Here is a 22417-nt window from a genome sequence, read left to right on the forward strand (position 1 = left end):
TCTAGCCGATGAATCTTTGTCTCATCACAGCATCTATTGTTAATGGATGAGGTTTCCTTCAGAGTAACTGTATGAGAAAGGGGGTGTAAATACGCCCAAGGCCCCATAACTCCCCAGGAAAAGCACATCTCATTAATTAAAAGCCACTTCACATCATGTTTGTAATGAGTTTTAATGCAGAATAGAAGAGGATCATAATAGCATCCGAGTGGTGCTGAGTCATCATGGCGAACGGGCGACTCGGTGCCAGAAAAGTCCGGACAGGAAGTGGACACCCTCCTTTCATCCGTCTGCTGTTTAATTATGCATAGGCTGTTTTCTGAGGGAGAGGGGAGGAGTCAGGATGCTGATGTCCCGTACCGAGCTGCTGCACTTTACACTCACAAATACCAACACTGTAAGATCGGCAACTCCTTTAAAGCGGATGTGTGTATGTATATTCTCAAGCATGTTTCATTTCTATGCATGTCTTATGTTTTATATATCTCAGATTTGAGAGACGAGGTATATCGTGGGGTGGGGGTTACGGCAGCAATACACTTAATACAGCAATACTGTAATACTTTAAGTGGATTGGATAATAAATATGTTTGAGTTTACAAGTGACCTTGAAATGATGATGTCATCCTGTCCTTATAATAAACAAAATGTACATTAACAATTCGTTTAGTTTTCCTAACGGCCTTCCTCCTCTCCTGCGTCAGTAACTTTCTTTAGGACGCTTCTATAAAACCTTTGGAATGGGAGCTGGATGGGATCTTAGTTCGGCTACGGACAGAAGCGTGTTCATGATGCGGGTTCTTCTGGCTCTGTTTCCTCTGCTTCTCACGGTCTGGAACAGCACTGAAGCATTACCTGTACACGACAAGATAACACGCACAAATGAGGTAGGTTTGGATTATGGCCCACTTTGTTATGCATCTATGTGGTCATGTTTGAAGATCTTCCTTTGGCTATTGGATGGAATACACTACAAGACTTTTGCTCAGATTTTCAGTTGTTGCAGAAAGTCTGCAAATTTTATCATTGTATTCTTTTCGAAGCAAACGTTCAAAAAGACGGCGAGTGTTTGATGTCTAGTTTTAAAAAAATCTGATTTTAAAGCCTTGTGTATTCCAGCCTTAAGAGAACTGTGCTGCCGTGTTGATAAAAGTATTTACGAAGTGTCTCATCCTCTAGGTTCTGACTGAAGACCAGAAGGACCTGCTGAAGATGATGACTGACCTGGAAAAGATGAACCTCACTAGTAAGGAGCTTAAAGATCTTGATCTTGTGAATGGTACACTGGAAGAGAGGTCTTTTGAAAAGACAGAGCCTAAAGATAAATCACCATGCAAGCTCTTCTACTGGAAAACCTTTTCCTCATGTTAGCATATAAAACAGATGATATAATGTGCCTGTTCGATCTACAATCCTGCCTTAACAGTTAACCGATATCTAATAACTACTCGTAATGAAATGTTGTGTATTCCCAGGCATGTGCAGTTTTTGTGTTGTGATGTGGTAAATCTGTAAAACTGTTGAAAGAAATGATGTATCTTTAACCAGTTACTGCTTGAACAAATCCTCAAATATTGTGGCCTTTTTGCATGTTCACTTTAATACTGTTTGACGTCCAGTTAAAGGTTATAAAAGTTCTGTGAATCTACACATGTCAAATGTGAGTTGGCTAATTCTTTGGACAAAACTTTACGTTTTTAATATGCAGTGTTATTATGGAGAACACCGTGTCATTAAAGTTGCATTAATCAAACATGCATGAAATGTATTATCAGTCTCAGCTGTCCTCAAATGAACTGTGTAAAAAAAAGCAAGTAATTAAACAATTAAAGTTCAGTGTGACACATAAAGCTGTTGTGTGGCCTCAGTGTCATGTGGGACTTTTAATGTGCTATTAATATTTTTGGAGCTTAATACTTTACTATCATTAACGCATTTGGTAGACGTTTTTATCCAAATTATACACATTTGTTTCTGAGTGTGTGCAATTTTGAGACAGAGGTTTTGGCAACACTTAAAGGTCAATATGAGGATTGCAAGCCAGCCCGGAGAACTGCGGGTGGGAGGAGTTAACGCCACAAACTGCAAGTGGGTGGAGCTCGGGCCGCAAGTAGGCTGTCAGGAAGCGGAAAACACTATTAAAAATAAAATTTTCAGTGTAGTTTAAAGTTTTGTTTTATTACAATTTGTCTAAATGAATCAATTGAATATACGATGAAACGAAACTAAAAGTTTTTTATGAGCAAAGCACGCTTGAGACCACCGGAAGTTCAGTGCAACGATTACGGCCAACATGGCATAATAAAGGTCTCAACAAAATAGACATCAGCAACGCATATGTCTTTACATAAAATGATAATTATCCATATTCTTGTATTTTAATTTCGAAACAACAATTTCTCTAAACCACTGCCGTTTATATTTATGTTACCAGTTATTAAAATGATCATTCACTGCTGTTCTGACATTTTGTTCTACCGTCAGATTGTGCTGTCTTTTCACGTGGTTTAGGTTTAGGGTTTGGGAAGGGTCTTGTATTTTTTATACTTGTAAAACACAAAATAATCCGCCACCTGTGAAATATTATGGCCTTGTCTGAGTCTTCTTTTTGTCAGTATCCCAAGATACTAAACCAGCTGTGGCTCATGAACCAATACTACGACCTTAAATAAACCAATCGAAATCCTCTGGAGGTTTGTACACCCTACTTGTGGCCCACTCAAAGCAACCGCTGTTTTTAAGACACAATAAGGCTTTTAAAAAATCGCAAGGGGGTTTTAATTGGTGTTTTTACTTCATAGAATAAAGCTTGAAAATATTTAGAGGTTTTGTTTACCACAGACCTTACTTCGTGCGATTTACCAAAAACCCATACAAAAAAACCCATAGACTTTGGAGCGATGGAACCGGAAGTCCTTAAATGCCAACTCTCTTCCGGGTTTTGCATACAAAAATATGTCATCTCTGAGCCTCCCTTTGCGGTGTATTTAGCAAGACATGTAGTCATATAGTATATGCTATAACACTTAAACAACAAGGTTCAATTTCTTGACATTATTTATCTACATTAATCAGCGCCATGTAACAATAACTTCTAAAGAATGTTAATCCTAGTTTCGACCTTCACTAATCACATGACTAGTCTGTTTTCTTTAGTTATGCATATGAATAGAAATTAAACAATGGTCTCTCCATAAAGAGTAATACATGTTATTGAAATGTCTGCTCATTGTTAGCTAATACATGAACCAGTGTTAATAAACAGAACCTTATGGTAAAGTGCAACGATATGTTTATTAACAAACCCTTTTAATTTGCTGGTTAACTACTGCAATAGGTGTTGTTAAAATGGGGTTGTGTTGTATTTTCACATAACACAGCACAAATAACAGTGTTTGGAATTATACTAAAGACAGCACGTTTTTTTCAGATTTTAAAAGACTAGAAAGTTTTGAAAAGACTTAAGTTCACTATTACAAAACCTCTCATATAAAAATAAAAACAGAGAGATGAATGTCCTCTGTGTACATCTATTAAGTATTTAGAAAAATGGTAATCCTGCCAGTGATTCATGTCACAACACAATGCCATGAAAAAACAGGCATTTTAACTATCTATAAACTATATTTACAGTAAAACCCACCGTGGGACAGAGGTAGAAGCAAAAAATAGTTGAAAAGCAAGATCACTGGACTTTAACAGTTTAGAAAACACAAGCATTGAAATGGTACTGAAACAATGCTGATTCATGAACACATTATCTCTGCGTTAGATCGCATTGTACTGTCTGTAGTCATGCACTGCTGCCAATTGGGAATTGTCCATATTAATTTTAAACATGGATTCCTGGGAAATCTCTTTACGGTGAAGTGCAGAAGTCCCTTTTCAGGTTTAAGGCATACAGCAGCTTCTCAACGGATGGACCGTGGTGAGTCCACCAACACTACATCGACTTCAGTCTTCAGCTCTCCCATTATTGACTTCACTCAGGGTTCTGAGGTTAACCTGGGCCAGCCGATTCCAACGTCCCTATACATGTGAATTAAATAAGCGTTTGCAATTCCATTAATATCTTTAAGCAAATAAGCCACTATCAAATAACTAGTCAAATTATTTGTTTTATTTCAGTTCCCTTTGATTCACAAAACATATAAAAAGCATTCGAAACACGTAACAAAAGCAACCTCTTCTGTAGGCATTCATCATCAATACATCACCCCAGTTAAGCCACTCAGAGCTCACGCTCGCCCTCATTCACCACCCACTCCCAGAGCCCCGCCCACAGACAGCATCACATCACCATCACACGTACAAGTTGAATAACAGCAAGAAAGAACACACACCATACACAGCATTCACATCAAATTATATAGCAAGAACACAAATACTTTGATCACTTAAACATTCCACTACATAGATATTTTGGGGTTATTTTTTATGCACCTCTGAATATGAGAAAAGGAGAAAGAGAGACAGAACAGGAGGGACGGAAGAATGTAAATGAATGTCCTCGTGATGATCCTACAGAAAACACTCGTTGCCTCCGTTCACACTCGTACACACAGGTCCAAGTTCTCACAGTCTCGCAGTTCCAAGTTCTCTCTCTCTCTTTCAGCCTGTTCGCTCATTCAGTCTCTCATTCTGGGCCCACCAACAATCCATCACCATCTCACTCAGCTCTCAAAAAGCGGACAGATTTCATCCATGAAAAAGGGGAGGAAAAAAACGACACCCACCGTCTAACACAGTATATGCAGAGTGACGCTGCGCTCTTTGATGGCAAAGCATTTACACATGGGAGGAGGGGAACTGATACTGTGATTGCTCGAACATTGCGGCCAACGAGGGGCTTCTTCCCGGGAAATTGGAAAAGAGTTGATGAACTGTAGAAGAGATTTATGAAGGCTTGACCATCAAAAACTTTGAGGGAAAAAACGGCAGAGAACACAACTCAAATCTCTTTTCAACTGGAGCATCTTTACATGTATGCGAGAGGGCACTGAAATGGTACGAGATGCTCATGCGTGTTTCAGATATGTTGGCATTTTGAAATAATGCTTAACACAAAATAAATTATATCCATGAGGAAAAAAATATCATAGTGTTTTCATCACTTCTAACAATTTCAACCACTCTAAATAAATGTAAGACCAATCGTTACATATATATGAACATTCAGTTTTACAAAAAAATCAAAGGCAAATATTTTCCGGACATAATATCCGACTAAACTTTCTTATCTCAAAATACTTACCATATTATCTAGATATTGGTGATACCCAACTCAAATCTCTCTCTACATTCCCCAGCTTGACTTTGTCTCCATACTAGATCCAAAGCCGGAGTTGAACCCACCGCTTGAGCCTGAATTGGTGCCCGCCCCCCACCCGAGACCAGCTGAGCTGCTTGCGTTGTAGTTATTGCTGCTTGCGTTGTAACTCGGGTTCTGATCTCTACTACCACTGTTCTGCCCACTAGGGTTTGTGCCAGAGGGGGCTGTCTGATTCTGTTGACCCGCCAGCATTCCCATCATTCCCCAGCTATTCTGGAGGGCCGCCTGAGCGGCTGCCATCATGGCCGGATTCAGGCTAAGGGCCCCAAAATTCACATTGCTGTTAGGACTGCGATTATTGCCAAAGCCCTGCCCCCCATACCCCCCGAACCGCCCACGATCCATCATTTGCCTACTATTATTGTGCTTTGGCTCAGCGTTGGAGATGTGCACGCTGGTTCCTTTAATGATCAGGTCCTCACCACACAAGGACTGGGCGACCTGGAGGAAAATAACAAGCCATTAGTACGTTGAGGAACGAAGGAAGACATTAAGGGTAAAAGAAAACCGTGGAAACCAACCTGATCATCGGCAAAGGTAACGAAGGCAAAAGCTCGGAAAGGTTTGGGGATGAATACGTCTGTGACTTCGCCGTACTGCATAAAGAACTGTCTGAGCTCATCGGCGCTCATGTCCTCAGTGCAGCGGCCCACAAACACTTTCCGGCATCTCATAGGCTCGTCTGGCCCCGCCTGTTCCAGGAAATACTAGATCATTTAATAGAAAACAGAGTCTACTCATGCAATGTTCACCAGGACAAGGTCATCACAACACATACAAGCTGTGAAATGAAACGTGTATATATGATAATGTTTATATGTAAATTGAAATCGATATAAAAGTGTATATTAAAACGTAAATTAAAATATTTTTTCTTATTCCTTAGCCAAAACACACTCGGATACAATTTACTGTAGATGTGTTATGCGCGACACACCTTTGAATTAGGGAGTTTGCAGTCACACCATCTTCCATCGATCATATGCCGCTGGGTCATGACTTTCACTTGCGTTTCATACTCTGTAAATCTTACAAAGCCGAATCCTTTGGAGTTTCCTGTTTTGGCATCTCTCTTCACCTGAAAGCACAGATACATCTCAGCACCACAGCTATGGACATAAATGCAAAAACACAACTAAATTCACTTTGTTGATACTAACCTGCACCATGATAACCTCGCCAAAGGTACTGAAGTAATCTTTAAGGTCTTGCTCGGACGTTTTCCATGGCAGACCCAGAACGATCAGGTCTGACGTTTTCTGCACACCTCTCTTGATCTTCACAGCAGACGCAGCATCCATCTCATCCATCTTCCTCTTGTTATCTAAAATGCATGGATTAATGATGTTAGCATATATACACGTGTATGATAAAAATGTATATTTTGTGTGGAACGATCGATGCATCACACATTTACCTTTTGGATAGTTGACAACGTACACCAGGTTGCCCCAATCTGCCTCGGGCGCGTGCAGAATCCCCTCCACTAGTCGGACTCCTCTCATACACTGAGACACCGGGCTTCGGTACCGAAGGCCACATGCACCGGGAAACTGTGCGGCGACCGTGGAGAGCAACACGGTGCCATCCTCCTCGGACGGGATCTCCATGGGCTCCTCGTTTTCATCCTCCGCCACGCGAATGTAACACTCCGTCATGATTAAACGGCACACGCGCGAGCTAGGCTAATTCGGCTACAATACGAGTAACAGTTACTTTTCGACTGGCTGATTCAATCTTAAATAAACACGAGCTTGGCTTGACCACAAATTGTTCGATAACAAGTGTTTTTGATATTTTGTTTACAAGTGACTATTGTCCGATAACGCGAGGTGCCATTAGCTAAGCTAGGCTAACGTCACTTGCTAGCCGTGCGTACAGACGCGTAATGAATGGCAGGTTACGTCGCACGCCAGTTCCCGCCAATTGTTCGTTTATTAAGCAGGCTTTCATCGACTGTACATGATGATTTACTGATCTCGATTAATGTGAACAATATAAATGAATAAAATCAAAGAAAACACACATACGAGCGCATCCGATTGTTTTTCACCCCCACACTTCTGATAAAATGGCCACCCAGAGTCGTCACCGAGGGAATGACGTCACCGCGTTGGAAGGTTTCATGGGTGAAGGGTTGGCGTACTGTAAACGTAACGTTATTACGTTTAACCCTGTTATTATCACATCAGATCTTACAGCTTCATTACATCATATCCACAAGACAAATGTCAAAACAAAAGAATTAAAAGACAAAGATCAGTAATTTTAGGAGTGTAAAAATGAGCTCTTATGGGGGGATGACAAAACTGCAACGTCAATAGTAACTAAAGCAACCAAATATTTAGTCATTGCTGTTATTCTGTAATAATTATATGGATGTAAAACATTCACTTTTATCCAAATCAACGTACAAAATTTATTTGACAGAAAAACAATGAAGCATTTCATCTCAAGGAGACAATAATATGAGAAGTGCTATACAACAATTTAGAGACCCCCGTCATTTACATACCGTCATACATGTATGACTTTCTTCTCCAGAACACGAAATAAGATATTTTGTAGAAAGATATTGCATTGCTTTTGTTTCTATACAACAGTTGTGAATAAGTACGGCCATTGTTCGAGTACCAACTTTTTTTTTATATCTTCTTTTGTGTTCTGCAGAAGAAATTCACAAAGGTTTGAAATGACAAGACCGTGAGTAAATGATGACATAATTTCATTTTTTGGTGAACTATCACATATTTTTGGAATAGAAGCTCAAGACTGTATTTGACCTGGCTCTTTATTATGTTATGTTACTACAATTAATGGAAACATACAGTTACTGTGACATGTTTGGTTTCTGTAATGGAGATTAAATAAAATTTATTGATATACAGGTACAGGTGTTTCCCCTCTCCTGTCAATGTGTTTTTCTTTTACACCTGTCTGTGTTGTTTCATTTTATGGTGTGAGGGTATGGTTTGCTCTCACACTCAGTTGTGATCCAAGTGACCAAACACAGCTGACTTTATCTGTATAAAAGCACGTGTCTTCTGTCTTTAAACACCTGTGCTTTGAGTCATGGATCTAACAAGGATTTCACTTATTTCGATGTGAGTAGCTGTGTCCTATAACACAATTTAAATGAAATGAGCATGCTTTGAATTTTATATTATCTAATATTATTAAAATATATCCATACATTTTGCTTCTCAAGAAACTTTATTTTAGCTACTTCAGAAGAGAGACTGGATTGTTAGTCCATCCGCAAGCCTGGCAGGTAAAACTTTGGTGAATGTTACTATGTATGAATAATCAATAGAGCTTGTATGAACTAAACTATTTTATTTTTTCCTAGAAAGTGATGAGTATATGGAACTTTGGATCCATAGGATGAGGATTGTGGAGTTGAGGCTTTGGCTTTCTGGAATATTAAGGATTCAAGGTAAGATGCGGATATTATCGAGCTTGTATAAGAGGAGGTTATAATTTTGTTTAGATCACAGTGTCTTTTGGCTATTAACAATGCAAGTCATATTTCTCCTGTTCTTTTTAGTGGCTCTGGTATCACTTGAAAGGTAAACCATCGGCTCTCTTCATTTCGGTTTAGTCTGCACAGAGATCTGGATACAAACTATATCTTTAGGGTCATGTACAGCGGTTGTTCTGTCCAGTTAGAGGTTTGTTATTGAAACAAATCTAATTTCACAATAATCACAAACAAAATTACAATTTGTAATGTTTTATCTTTTTTACTATGTTTTGTACTAAACCTGCTGGAGAGAGTAAATGGATTTGGAGGCAGGACTCAGCGGTTTACGATGAAGTGTCCCGCTGTGCTATCACCTCCCAATAGAGAGTACATCAAGTGTGACTCAGAATTCATTCAGGTAGGATGAACGCAGTAAATCCTCTCATTCAATTATGTTTCGTAATATTGTTGGTTACCTTTTGTAATGTTTGTCACTGTGTCCTTCTAGGTCACCAGAGAGATTCCAATGGATAACTGGAATAATGAGGTCATCTCTAATAAATATGTTAATATGTGATGAAGGAAATGAAGGCTAATGTATCTCATGTGGTTCTTTCACATAGCTGGACTTGTCTTTGAGAGGGAGTCTCGTGGTGGCTTTAGGGGACTCCAGTTTGATTCAAGGTAATGTTGAAATTACTATACCAAATATAACAGTTCAAGGGAGGAGAGACAGCGTTTTAACTCCTGTGCAGGTATGATGATTGTCTCATGGCTATTGACCAATCGGCCTCCAGGAACAGTTTTGTCGTTTTTTTATATGGTGTAATGGCAAAGACATCAATTGTGTGCTGAAGTCTGCCACCTGATGGTCTGCAAGCAAATAGCATATTTTGGAAGAAATAAACAAAGAGTTCTCCTTTGTTGAGCTAAATGGAAACGAGCTAGTTATAGATTTGCCTGAAAACCTTTTATTCAACACATCATGTGTATCAAACAATGCAACTGCAAGTTTATCTTCTGTAAGATAGTCTATCTTAAAAATGTCTTAGGTTTTCGAATCGGAGGTCCAATTCTTCCCACTCACAGTGGTCAGCGGTCAATATGCCTACACCATGGAGGCAACCTGTCCCAATGGTTTGTATTAAAGTCTTCCTTGATCTTTCCATTACTGTTGTTGTTCAATTCCAACCCTCTTGTATGTGTCTTGTAGTGAATCAGTCCACATCTAACAACACAGTGCTGCACATCTATAAACGGCGCATGGGTCTGACCAAGAGAGGGGGAAATGAGACTGAGAGCCTCTCCATCAGCAGTGTGACCGTGAAACAGACAGAATCATTCAGCTGGTCAGAGACAACTGCTTTTGTGCAGCTTATCATTCCTACATCTCATATTCAAAAGCCAAAGGTTGGTTAATAATATATACAATGATTCAATTTATATGTCTATCCATTTAGATATATTTACCGTTGTGTTTTTGATATACACTTACCTTGTTATTTAGTCTCATTTTGATGAGTTACAGCATCATTTTTTCTTTTCTTTTGCCTTTTCTTGACTTCCACATTAAAATAATTATTTTTTTTGTTGTTGCGGTTCTTCTGGGGGTTTAGGAATGCATTTCTCAGGAGGGTGAAAACTTCTGCAAACTTTCTACAAGATAGATGCTGTTCTTACCTTTAAAGAGACAAATCACAAAATGCACTGGACCTTGGAAAGCACCTCACGATGCTCAGACGAGAATTTGGCTGAAATGGCAAATAATTGATTAAAGTCTTCTGTCTATTAGTTATACGTAACCAGCTAAATTATATGATTGTTTTTCACACATGTTAGGTACTGTCCCGGTGACAAAATCAAACCCACAAGGAGGTACTAACTTTCAAAGTGCCCAAAACAACACATTCTTCAGCGGACATCACAGACTATCCTGACATTTCTTCCATTAAAGATTCTATTGCTTCCATACAAACACACACGACACCTTTAACACCAAAGAGTATATAACCTCTGTACCTAGGAAACAAGACTCATTACATCATATCTTATTTCACCATCAATATATATGAGAACGAGAAATGTTTACAGTTACACCAAAAGCAGAATAGAGATGTCAGTTGTGATCTTTATCTGTTTTGCTTCATATAAAAAGTGCTGATTACATCTAAGAAATGAATGATTTACAGCATAAACAAAGCGGTATACAGTTTCACTACAGTTTAACTCGCTATTCATTTCACTTCCCCGAAAGAAATGCTTTAACTTAAGAGATGCTTGACAGACAGTTGCAGGTTAATACTCTGCTCAGTGTTTTCTCAAGCTTATTGTATAATAGCATCTGTAAACATTAATACTATGATATATCATTATTTAATAGTAAGAAGAAATGTACGATAGCGGTATATAAATATCTATAAAAATATAGTATTTTATAAATATGAATCCCATGGGTTTATTCCCCGCTAATAATAGCATCTGATAGATAAACATACGGTTAAATAAAAATGGACTGAAATTGAGTTCTCAGTTTTGAAGTACCCAGTTTGTTTCAGATGATTTTTTTGTGAGAAATAAAATAATATATTATATATGAATGAATTGTTGTCCTTTGGATTGATTAAACAATAGGCCTAATTTCATAATGATGTTCATAGTGTGGTTGATCAGAAAGAGGTTTAAATTGTTTGGACAATAAAACAGGCGTTTTGGGTTCATGGATACAATGAGACTTAAATATAATGTAATATAATGTAATTTCCGTCACAATTTAAATCTTTAATATTACAGTTTTGATGTAAAAGGATATCTGGTGCTCATACTCTAGTCTGGTACGACGCTCTCCGGTGCAGTATGAGAAATGGCCGAGAGAGGTCGCTGTTGTTCAACGCCTGGGTTTTACACATCGCCTCAAGTGTCGGCGCCACAGAGGAATGAAGTCTTTAAAACTTGGCAAAATTTTGAGGTCAGTGTCAATTATTCTAAAGCACATATTCTTTCATAAGCACATGCATGACTGACGCTTTATAGCCACAATTTATTGACTCATAAGACCGGGCACCGATGCTAGTCTCTGCGTTTCTGCGGGAAAACAAGCTCAGATGCGAGGTTCGCTAATTTGCCTTTACTACGCAATTTCCCACGCCTGAATGCATTCAATTAGACTTTTGAAAGGCCAGCACGTTTTAATGTAACTCATTCAAGATATTCTACTAAATTCAGAGCATCTGGAAAAAACTCAACTGACGCTCGTAAAATGTATTGTGATTACAGTCTCGATATTTAACCCAAGCAAAGATCCTTTCTCATCTTAATTGTGTTTCTGTATTAAACGACAACACAAAAGCACATTTGTATGCGTTGGATAAAGTGTCCTCCAGTGTAATTCTCACTAACGGGATCAGAGGGGGTGCGCGCGCCACTAGGGTTGACTTCGGCATCTGCCGCATGAACTTGCGAACCGGAAGCGCGATAGCGCCACAAAGTACACCGACATCTCGAGTCTTTCATGTGGCTCTTTTGAGCTATTATTCTATTAGTGTAGCCATTATGCTTTTTCATGTCCCCCTGTTTTTTAATACAGATGCACATCTGCGAGACGGTTGAAACCACACGCTGGTTACGTTCTGCATTGCTTGCAGGGATGTTTTTCATTTTCACAGTTGATGACAATGTGAGCTCTGATTCATTGCAAACTGTTGTGCGGGTTTATTTATTTGTTTAAGATGTATGAAGGTCATTCTTTGGCTTATATCACAATGCGTCTTCCAATTACCTTTTGAAATGACGAAATTATATTTGTGTCATGTATATTTATATAAGGTCAAAGGTGTGATGCAAGGTGGAACAATCTTGGATTTAAATTCATAAAAAAATCAAACTATTCAACTCTATTTAAAAAGGGATTAATTCACCCAAAAAGTGTGACGCAACATTGAAAAATCTTGGATTAAATTCATAAAAAAAAGGAAAAAAATTACCTATTCAACCATATTTTAAAGGGATAATTCACCCAAAAGGTGTGACGCAACGTTGAAAAATCTTGGATTTAAATTCATAAAAAAAGGGAAAAAATCAACCTGTTCAACCATATTTTAAAGGGATAATTCACCCAAAAGGTGTGACGCAACGTGGAAAAATCTTAGAATTAAATTCATAAAAAAGGAACAAAAAAATAAACCCATTCAACTCTATTTTAAAGGGATAATTCATCCAAAAGGTGTGATAACGTGGAAAAATCTTGGATTTAAATTCATAAAAAAAGGGAAAAAATCAACCTGTTCAACCATATTTTAAAGGGATAATTCACCCAAAAAGAGTGACGCAACGTTGAAAAATCTTGGATTTAAATTCATAAAAAAAGGGAAAAAATCAACCTGTTCAACCATATTTTAAAGGGATAATTCACCCAAAAGGTGTGACGCAACGTGGAAAAATCTTAGAATTAAATTCATAAAAAAGGAACAAAAAAATAAACCCATTCAACTCTATTTTAAAGGGATAATTCATCCAAAAGGTGTGATAACGTGGAAAAATCTTGGATTTAAATTCATAAAAAAAGGAACAAAAAATAAACCCATTCAACTCTATTTTAAAGGGATAATTCATCCAAAAGGTGTGATGCAATGTGGAAAAATCTTGGATTTAAATTCATAAAAAAAAAGGAAAAAAATAAACCCATTCAACCCTATTTTAAAGGGATAATTCACCCAAAAGGTGTGACGCAACGTGGAAAAAACTTGGATTTAAATTCATAAAAAAAAAGGAAAAAGATTAACCTATTCAACCCTATTTTAAAGGGATAATTCACCCAACAATGAAAGTTCTGTCATCATTTCCTCAAACCAGTATTACTTTCTTTCTCCCGCAGAACAAGAGAAGGTGTTTTGAAGAATGTTGGGAACCGAACGATGGCGGTACCCATTTACGTCCCATCAACACAAATCTAATGCAGGTCATTGGGTACCGCTGTTGTTCAGCTACCAACATTCTTCATAATTCCTTCTGTTGTTTAACCTCTTTAAACGTGTTTCTCGAATGTGTATGTCTGTGATATCATTTATAATCCAAACAAACTGCAATAATGAGAAAAGAAATAATTTTCACTAGTTTGACTTTTAGAACCTATAATTACTATTCAGTACAGGACGGAGCGCTTTAGTTTATAAAAGCAGGCTCAATATTGCGGCTTAGTTTGTTGAGTCATTTCAGCAATGAGCTTTCCACAACAGGCCGGGAGTTGGCTGAGTTCTTGGAGGAGAAGGGAAGGCTTTGGTGGTTACTCTCTGACTCTTCATCCTACTTGCTGGGCAATTACAGAATCACGGCTCAACCATGCGTGTAACCACAGCTTCGTTGCACAGTAGCAGATGTACTCATGCCATTAGCCGGTAGGAGCGTGAAGGTAAACAAACACATGCAGCTGGTTGCTAGGGACACTCGCCAACTGGTGTGCCGTAATGGTTTCCATGTGTGGGTACAGAGCTGGTGAGCAGTGCCAAAGTTTCTCAATGGAATATTTGTGAATGAGATTAACTTCAGTGGTTTTTAGGAGGGTGTTCCCAGTTGGCATTGTGTCCTTGTGAGTAAAGGCTGATGAAGCGGTTTTAAAATATTATATTTATTGACACAATAATGGGAATTCCGAATTCGGTAATCAACGGTGGGGTGTGTATATACTCAATTAGGGGTCAGATTAAATAAACATGTTTTTCCTGAACTTTTGTGTTGAACTCTGTTAATTTCTGGGCATGCTACACAAAGTATCTGCAAAATGCTCACTGCTATGGTTTGAAGAACACTGTCATGTTTGCTCTGAACCTCCTGTTAAATCTCCATTTCGTTTAAAGGTTTGTCATCTTTTCTGTCTGTGACAGCTGTGAAACAGTAATCCTGACAGGTAAATCAGGTAAGACTGATGCAAAGTCTGCTCACAGTATTACAAAACCATAAAACAGGGATGTTCTGTACAGTATAAAAAGACCTCAATATCAAACAAAATGTCTTCAAAATAAAACAGTATTCGTGATATTATATAACGTTACTTTACTCATCATAAATAGAGCCACAATGCTTACAAACTCTCTCTCTCTCTCTTCCTATCTTAAAGGTGTGAATCACTGGCCCAAAAATATAAAAAAAACACATAACAACAATTTTGACTGATAGCGTTATTAATGTATGCATTTCAAATATCACGGTATATCATCATCTTGTTTTTATTAATTGTTTAGTGAAACACTGGAACCATGACAGCCCTACTCTCAAAACGTTTCTTGTGTAACTCAGTGAAGCTAAATTGTTTAGTCGCATTGTGTGTCACTTGGTCTGGACACATTGCGCTATAACTTCAACTTTTTCAAACTGTTACAGATCACCAAGACCGATGTTGCGGATGACAGTCACTTTGAACCCGGTGTCTGGGAGGTCCCTTTCTGAACCGTGTCCAGGTCTGTAGTCCAGATGACATATCTAGGGATCTCAGTTTCTGATATATCGTGTGTGGTCACAATCTGATTACACACAAAAGGCCTAATTCGTCCCTGTGTGTGTGTCTTAGTGACATCCAGGTTAAGCACTCTTTGGAAATAAAACCAAAGTCTTTTTGACTGATATTTTGATTAGAAAATGATTTCGCTTACATCCACTGCTTCTGTTGAACTGGAATGAGTCGCTCTAGATAGTGGTGTCAAAATCCCCCTCCCAGCATCCTCTCTGCTGTGAAGCCAGCAGTGCCTCTCTTCTCTCTCTCATTAACCACAACTGTCAGATCATCCAGATGATGAGCAATTAAACCAGATAATAAACGCTTGCCATCAATTCCTGTTTGTTTGTTGTTGTTGTTGGCGGTGGCGGCAGGGCTTGTCTCATGCCACCTTCGTGCTAACTAGTACTCCTGTAACGCGCCACCGGTAGCCGAAACGCTCTCCGAGAGCCGTTTGCCAACACTAACAAAGCTCTAACTGCTGGATGTAAGGCACCAGATTGATAATAAGGCCCGCTGAATGTTAACAATTAGATCATAATCAGAGCCAGCATGCAGAGGCTGCTCCTTTATCCCCTGCTTCAGAGAATGGCAAACAAAAGCTTCGCTAAAACTGCTAAGATAAAATATTACCTCAGAATAATCATGTCTCTCAGCTACCAAAAGCCACGTAAGCTGTACAGAGCCATGCATACGACACGTCGTAAAGACTCCTCTGTTTGCTCATGTATTAGCCTGATAAGACAGTCTTGCCACATTTTACTAGCCATCTCCTTTCTAGTAAAAAAGAGGTCAGGACCATAAAGGGCCGGTATGTATTAAAACTAAAGTACTTTTTCTGCTAAATTATCACCCAAAATGGGTTCTTTACGTTAGGATGGCAAAATAAGAAATAGTAATGTGGGCCATACAGAACTGATGCAAAGTTCTGTCCCGCATAAAAAAACACATTTAAAAAGGATAAGGATGTCCATCAGTAGGAGCTTTCTATTCGGTTTGTAGTTGTTGAACATGTATATCTTAGAAATGAAATATCATTATTTGTTTGGCCGTTTTCATTTTTACAATAATTGGGATAACAGGGTTAAAGGAACAGTTCACCAAAAAATGAAAATTCAGTCTTCATTTACTCACCCTGAAGTTTTTTCAAATCTGTATACTTTTCTGTATACAAACTTATACAGATTTGGAACAACTCGAGGTTGATTAAATGAAGACATCATTTTTAGTTTTGGGTAAACAGTACCTTTAATGTGTGTACTGTCACGTTTATGAGAGAAAATGGGAAGAGATTGTTTGCATTTAATATGATATGATATGTCATGTTTATTTATTAATTATAAATATTCTTTATTTAATTCTACTAAATAAAAGTGAATATTGTGTTTTTGACATATTAGATAAAAAAATAAAAAAAGTGATTACTTAGGTGTAAAAACAGTTACTTTTCATGCAAAGTAAAATATTCGTTAGGTTATAATTTATAATATATTTTTAAAAAATTTATAATAATACATTAGTAAATTAATGGCAGCATTTTTGCCTCTAATTTGCTAAACAAATATTGTACGTCCAGATTCTGTACTTAGATTTTGTTTACTGTCTAAATGTGATGTCTGAACTACGTCAGAGTAATTTTCTGTTTGTTGTGCTGTAGATCACAATCAAAGGATCTTTTTGTTTTCAGATGCAGGTTGTGTGATATTTAAAGACATTTCAAATGTTTGAGACTTCTGACACACATCCCTTAAAACAGGTATTTAAAACTGGAAGTTTCTTGCCATAATAACAAAACTGTGTATATATACCTGTCACAACACATTGTACGCCTGCCAGGAAAACTACAAATAAAGAAAGAAGCCGAGAAACTTCTAAAACATCTGATTTCCCGTTCTGCATGGAAAAATATCTGCGCCTCTTTGTTTTGAAATCGAATTTCCCTCAAAAACACTCTACAAACAAAACAAAATTGACCATCATTAGATTTATTGTCATTTCGCCCTTTGTTTCACCAGTCTGTTTATGACTTTGCTATGGAAACGACGGGATTATTTACTCTTGTTTCAGTTTACAATAACCTTCCCTTTCCTGCCCAAACAACAAAGGAAATATTGGCTCAGGCGTCTCCCCGCTAACTTTATCTGGCAGATTCTGTCTCACTTTCTGTGTGTATATACAAACTACGATAATGATGCATTCGAGGGGCTATTTTTGAGCTCGACTTGAAACTCTTGAACCCATCCAAACGGCCATCCTGTTTTGCCAACAATCTAGAGGTCGTGAACATAGATTTGACTAAAACACTTTGAAACATACCTGCGTCACAATGTGTCAGATTGGGACTTTTCCGTAGAGGTTTGAGAAGAGATTGTTAATCTTGAGTGACAAAAGACTGATTTCCGCTCTATCGTCGTGTATGAAGAGCTGAATTAAATAGATGTGGCATGATGGCCGTGAGGCAGGCTGACTTTATGTGGTGTTACGGGGGGATGCGTGTGACTGTTCAGTGGACAGTATGGGTGGAGATGTCCCTCTCTGACATGAGATTCATCTCAGTGATGCCACATGCATGGACGTGCTGTGTGACAGTTGTCCAACAGGCCTTGCGTCTCAAAGAGTTTGGACCAGCGTCAGGTGAAAACGAGATATCCTGTAAATATTATGTGGATCTCATTGATCTCATTTGCATCCAGGTTTCTTTTAAATACTATTTGTGCATTGAGTAAAGAAACATTTATATACTGTATGTCATGTAATTTATATTTACGCATCTGGCATACCGACATTTGTCCAAAGACTCAAATTCAAGATGTACAAAAAATTAAACCCATGACCTTAGTTTTGTAAGTGTCAAGCGTTGCAATACTGAAGAAGTGAGAAATGTTTCGTGATATTAGCCAAATTACGTATTAATCTGCCCTTAATGCACAATATTTTGGCGAACGGAAACGACAACGTGGTCGCGGGAGATAATGACACGGACGAGATAAAAAACAGAAAGAGAATTTCATGAATTTCCTTAATGGGTGAAAGTCCCCTGATAGGTCACATACAATTTACATCAAGAGTTACTGTAATAAAGAGTTTTCAAACCTACATTGAAATTCAATTAGAGCGTTGAAAGCATTACCAAAGCCGTGAAAAATGAACTCATGGGGGGTCCTTCCTCCATTTTGCCCCGAGGCAAAAGAGCCCATTAATTTAATACATTCCATGTTTATTCGCATACTGCATATTTCTGTACTAATGCACTTAAAACAGGAACCTTGTCAGAGGCTGACAAAGATGTTTTTAAACAAGCTGGGGGAAGAGAGAGAGAGAAGCAGGAAAAGAGATTTTCCTATGACTTCTACTCGTTGAAGGCTATTAATAGAGGGGGTTCAATAAATGGCTTTGCTTTGCTTTGGTTGTAAACAGTTAAATGGCGCATCTTAATTAAGAGATTGGATTTTTTTCTGTCCTTGCATCAATGGATATACAGCTCTTATTTGACTTCAGAACAAAACAAAGCGTGAGGTCTTGGATCCTCGTCTTGTAAGAGAGGAGCTAATCAAAGCTTTAGTCATTAACAACTGCAAAGTAAATACAAGTTTACTTGGAGGTCATTCCACGACATGTATTACATTATGTAGCAATTACAGTGGATGAAAAGTTGTTGTTTGCAGGTTAACGTGTGCCCGGTATTGACAAGAGCAGGCCAGGGGTGTCAGCGAGGAAGACTTTCATTCCTCATTCATATTTGGAAAGCTAATCATTTGAAGTATGCTTGTTATGCCACTTAAAGTTTTACAACTACAGGCACTTTAATTCAACCAACACCTGACTGAAATCACATGATGTCTTAGGGTAAAAAGTGATTTATTGTATTAAAGGTCTGGGTGAGCCTTCGCTTTTAGATAGAATGCATCTTTTGTTCAGACACTTTCATTTTTGATGAAAACATGCAGCCATTTTTTCACATTTTTAATATTGCTATTTAAAACTTGAACAAATATACAACCTATTTGCCTTGTAAATGAGAGTAGAAGATAAAAAAGCTCTTATTTATACTAAAGTATTGTTTAAAATGTCTAAAACAATACTCAAGTATGCACTTCTATAATGTGCGTCTTTCTCTCTTTAAAAGCCAAATGCCCTTTTTAACAAGTCAAGCCGGCATTTTCTGTATTTTTAATTAAACCAACACTTGCATTTCGACAGATCTCTCAAAAATGTAAAGCACAAGGTTGAAAGCATGCACGCGAGGCAAGAAAACAGGACCGAAGGCATGAATTATGGACAGGAAAACTTGTGTTTGTGGTGCTGCTTTTCCTTGTTTCAGACAGCATTTCTCCATTCGTCTCTTGTTGCTAAATTTTTAAGTTTTCTTCATGTCAAATTCGGATTGCGGAATTTACGCCCAAATCGCAACCGACAGTTCTCGGTTAGAAATTCCTGCTCAAGTCACCCGGGCATTGAAAAGTAACAAGTCATTTAAATATTAAATGCACTTTCTAGGAAAAGTGGCAAAATCATTGGAATTAACAGAAAAGACGGCGGCCCCTAATTGCAAACGTTTTGATTTATTCATTCATGTTTGGAAAGCTCCGTACATTTCCGACAACTGGATGGGTGATCTGCTTTTCCCTTCTCCATAAAAAGACAGAGGAATCTCTAAGTGCCTGTTTTATTTATTTATCCTAAAACAGAAGGATTCTTCAAGCTTAATGCAGATTTTGCCATTCGGAGACAGAATAATGGATGGTGGCCTCATGTATTTTTAATGGCTGCATGTTGTGTGGCAGATAAACATGTTGTTTTAGATGTTTTCCCTCCACTGAGCTGTGTATTCCCAAGATGTGGCTGTAGTTTATGTGCAGGGAAACCACAAAAAGACCATTTATACAACCTGGAATAAAAGCCATAAACAACTGTTTGCCTTTTAGTGAGTCTCACCTAGGATGTGCATTTTGCGTAATAACAGGAAAGCAAATATATCAGTTTCTGTGGAATGAGTGAATGAACCGCTTCACTCCCCATTTAAAGGGATAGCTCACCCCAAAATGAAAATTCTGTCATCATTTACTCACCCTCTTGTCATTTCAAACCTGTACGACCTTCTATTGTGCTGAATCCAAGATAAGATATTTCGAAGAATGTCTTGGTCCCGCATTCACTTGCATTGTGGTTACCACCAACATTTTTCAAAATAAATTCTTTTGTGTTTTGCAGAAGAAAGGCACAGAGGTTTGGTTATGGATGACAGATTTTTTTTAGGTGAACCTTTTATTTCATTATACAAAAGAATAATTTATATCCTATAAAAGAACGATACATCATAAAAAAGTTATATGGGTTTGGAATGCATGTTGGTGAGAAAGTCCATATAGTCACATTGCCTCGTTCCCTCCATTCAAAAAGTGTGTCAAGTTTGATATTTTATGTACCCGTGCTGTGGTTTGTTTCTCTGGGCTTTACCTGTAAGCACGGGCTCCCGATGAGCTCTCGTCAATTCAGTTCGACTTAAAAATAGATTCTGTAATATTGAATGAAATAATTTTGACCACTGAGACTAACTATAATCTTACTAATAATGTGTTTAGGCTCATTTTTAATAAGTGATCATAATTACGTGGAGAATTTGATTGGGCATCTGTGCCTAGGAAGATGAAATATGTTGTGTGGGCATGATGGTAAAGGATATTGCTTGCTGTTCATACATAATTGAGAGATCTTGAATGTCAGACCTGCGGGAGCAAATGCCGGAAAAAGCATTGGAGTTCACCAACATCAGACGCACGGAAACCTTTGCGCACACAAAATATTTTTGCTGGAGAGACGTACAGTATGTCAGAGATGAATAGAGTTTATAAAGCTCGATTTTGTGTTGTTGAGCCCTGTTATAAATGACGAAGCACTTGATTTTTTAAGTTGTCAAAAATCACACGATTTATACTCAGTCGTTCAAGACCTGTATATGACACAAAATAAGATATTTTGAGAAATGTGTGTCCATGCGATGGAAATCAGTGGAGTCCAGTGTTGTTTGGTTACCAACATTCTTCAAAATATCTTCTTTGTGTACCTTAAAAGAAAAGGTTTGGAATGATATGAGTGTGAACTATCCCTTATGTTCTGTTGTGATATGTTAGAAGCAATTGAGATATTAAAGATATTCTTTTTGGGGTACTTCTCTACTACTAAACAGGCATGTATCCAAACAAAGCTTTGAAACAAATTCCTCCGGCATCACTTCTTCAACCCAGCTGACTTCTGTTCAGACAGAGCGATTGATGCGCAGGATAGCAGTCAATCATGTTTAAGTTCCAGCCACTCCATTGCGGTCAGTAAGCTACATCTGTCTACCTTACCCACTTTCCTCTAATGCATTATATATGACCATGTGAAATCATAAAAAAGACAAAGACTGTCAGATTTTTACTGGTATTGGTTTGCCTGATATCAGAGATATCTCAGCAATCTTTCACCGCAAATGCTTTGTTCCCCTCAGATTTCTCATGACGCTGTCTCTTCAGAGGCCTCTCGCACTTACGCGTCTTCCAGGAGGTCTCGGCTAGGAGAGTCGTCCATAACACGCAAACCCGGCTGGGTAACTCAATGAAATACGGGGGGTGACAGGATGCTATTTATTTTCCAGTGAGCCACATTCTCCACTAAGATGAATGGAGGCTCCGTCAGGCGGGCGAAGAGCCGGCTTTATTTTTCTGACGTTTTCGCGTTTAATGCGTTATATATTTCACCCGAGTCATCTTCGCGCTCTCCCCTTTTTGCATTTTCTTTTAAAGCTCAGATGCCGTTATTGATTCGCCGGCTTGAGTACATTATGCTTTATTTGTCGGTAAGCACCATTTTTACATATTGACAGTAACAAGCAAATGCATGTATGGAAATTCTAATATAAATTGACTGATGTTAGGGGCCTGGTTTCTGCTCAGCAAGCTCTCCGGAGAATTATATCCGGTGCTTTATTGCTAATCCTAGCAGGGCGTTTTAAGGAGTCCAACTTTTGACTTTTATCTCGTATTGCAGTAATGACATATCGCTCCTCTCTCTAACGCTTATGGTGCAAAAGGGGGCAACGTGATGAAAAGCGAGCCAGTTCTATCTTGATATTTTGGATGGGGCGGGTTATCTTTGT

At 38.2% G+C, this 22417-nt stretch overlaps 3 protein-coding genes across 12 annotated transcripts; 2 read left to right on the forward strand and 1 right to left on the reverse strand.

Annotated features, from left to right (window-relative positions):
* Positions 1-276: 276 nt before the first annotated feature.
* sst6 (somatostatin 6) lies at positions 277-1837 on the forward strand. 3 transcript variants are annotated; one of them, XM_056733696.1, is made up of 3 exons: positions 277-430; positions 705-887; positions 1180-1837. In XM_056733696.1, exons 2-3 carry the CDS (start codon positions 741-743, stop codon positions 1369-1371), a joined length of 339 nt encoding a protein of 112 aa, XP_056589674.1. In that variant the 5' UTR covers positions 277-430; positions 705-740; the 3' UTR covers positions 1372-1837. The 3 variants fall into 3 exon arrangements, with proteins under 3 accessions (XP_056589674.1, XP_056589675.1, XP_056589676.1); XM_056733697.1 differs by having other exon boundaries at positions 309-426; XM_056733698.1 differs by having other exon boundaries at positions 315-397.
* Positions 1838-3275: 1438 nt separating this feature from the next.
* tardbpa (TAR DNA binding protein a) lies at positions 3276-7432 on the reverse strand. 7 transcript variants are annotated; one of them, XR_008904874.1, is made up of 7 exons: positions 6750-7431; positions 6493-6656; positions 6270-6410; positions 5854-6024; positions 5689-5773; positions 4737-4883; positions 3276-4029 (listed from the first exon to the last, which is right to left on the reverse strand). XR_008904874.1 is itself a non-coding variant. In XM_056733704.1 (6 exons), the coding sequence occupies exons 1-6, from the start codon at positions 6988-6990 to the stop codon at positions 4789-4791; spliced, it is 912 nt and encodes a 303-aa protein (XP_056589682.1). In that variant the 5' UTR covers positions 6991-7430; the 3' UTR covers positions 4106-4788. The 7 variants fall into 7 exon arrangements, 5 of the variants coding, with proteins under 5 accessions (XP_056589682.1, XP_056589678.1, XP_056589681.1 ...); XR_008904873.1 differs by having other exon boundaries at positions 5854-6039; positions 6750-7430; XM_056733704.1 differs by lacking the exon at positions 3276-4029 and having other exon boundaries at positions 4106-4883; positions 5854-6039; positions 6750-7430.
* Positions 7433-8553: 1121 nt separating this feature from the next.
* c20h1orf127 (chromosome 20 C1orf127 homolog) lies at positions 8554-11192 on the forward strand. 2 transcript variants are annotated; one of them, XR_008904875.1, is made up of 8 exons: positions 8554-8603; positions 8682-8768; positions 8880-9213; positions 9304-9342; positions 9419-9479; positions 9848-9932; positions 10009-10205; positions 10412-11192. XR_008904875.1 is itself a non-coding variant. In XM_056733705.1 (3 exons), exons 1-3 carry the CDS (start codon positions 9911-9913, stop codon positions 10460-10462), a joined length of 270 nt encoding a protein of 89 aa, XP_056589683.1. In that variant the 5' UTR covers positions 9816-9910; the 3' UTR covers positions 10463-11192. The 2 variants fall into 2 exon arrangements, 1 of the variants encoding a protein (XP_056589683.1); XM_056733705.1 differs by lacking the exons at positions 8554-8603; positions 8682-8768; positions 8880-9213; positions 9304-9342; positions 9419-9479 and having other exon boundaries at positions 9816-9932.
* Positions 11193-22417: the final 11225 nt, after the last annotated feature.

This window comes from Triplophysa dalaica, chromosome 20 (genome assembly GCF_015846415.1).
Source record: "Triplophysa dalaica isolate WHDGS20190420 chromosome 20, ASM1584641v1, whole genome shotgun sequence".
Taxonomy (NCBI): Eukaryota; Metazoa; Chordata; class Actinopteri; order Cypriniformes; family Nemacheilidae; genus Triplophysa; species Triplophysa dalaica.

Bases quoted from the DNA above. Each gene is read 5' to 3' on its own strand.
- sst6 (XM_056733696.1), top strand. From the start codon at position 741: ATGGGAGCTGGATGGGATCTTAGTTCGGCTACGGACAGAAGCGTGTTC. The intron at 888-1,179 runs GTAGGTTTGGAT...CTCATCCTCTAG, and splicing joins AGATAACACGCACAAATGAG to GTTCTGACTGAAGACCAGAA.
- tardbpa (XM_056733700.1), bottom strand. From the start codon at position 6,990: ATGACGGAGTGTTACATTCGCGTGGCGGAGGATGAAAACGAGGAGCCC. The intron at 6,411-6,492 runs GTTAGTATCAAC...CTGTGCTTTCAG, and splicing joins GCGAGGTTATCATGGTGCAG to GTGAAGAGAGATGCCAAAAC. The intron at 5,774-5,853 runs GTTGGTTTCCAC...ATTTTCCTCCAG, and splicing joins TTACCTTTGCCGATGATCAG to GTCGCCCAGTCCTTGTGTGG.
- c20h1orf127 (XM_056733705.1), top strand. From the start codon at position 9,911: ATGGAGGCAACCTGTCCCAATG. The intron at 9,933-10,008 runs GTTTGTATTAAA...TGTGTCTTGTAG, and splicing joins GGAGGCAACCTGTCCCAATG to TGAATCAGTCCACATCTAAC. The intron at 10,206-10,411 runs GTTGGTTAATAA...CTGGGGGTTTAG, and splicing joins CTCATATTCAAAAGCCAAAG to GAATGCATTTCTCAGGAGGG.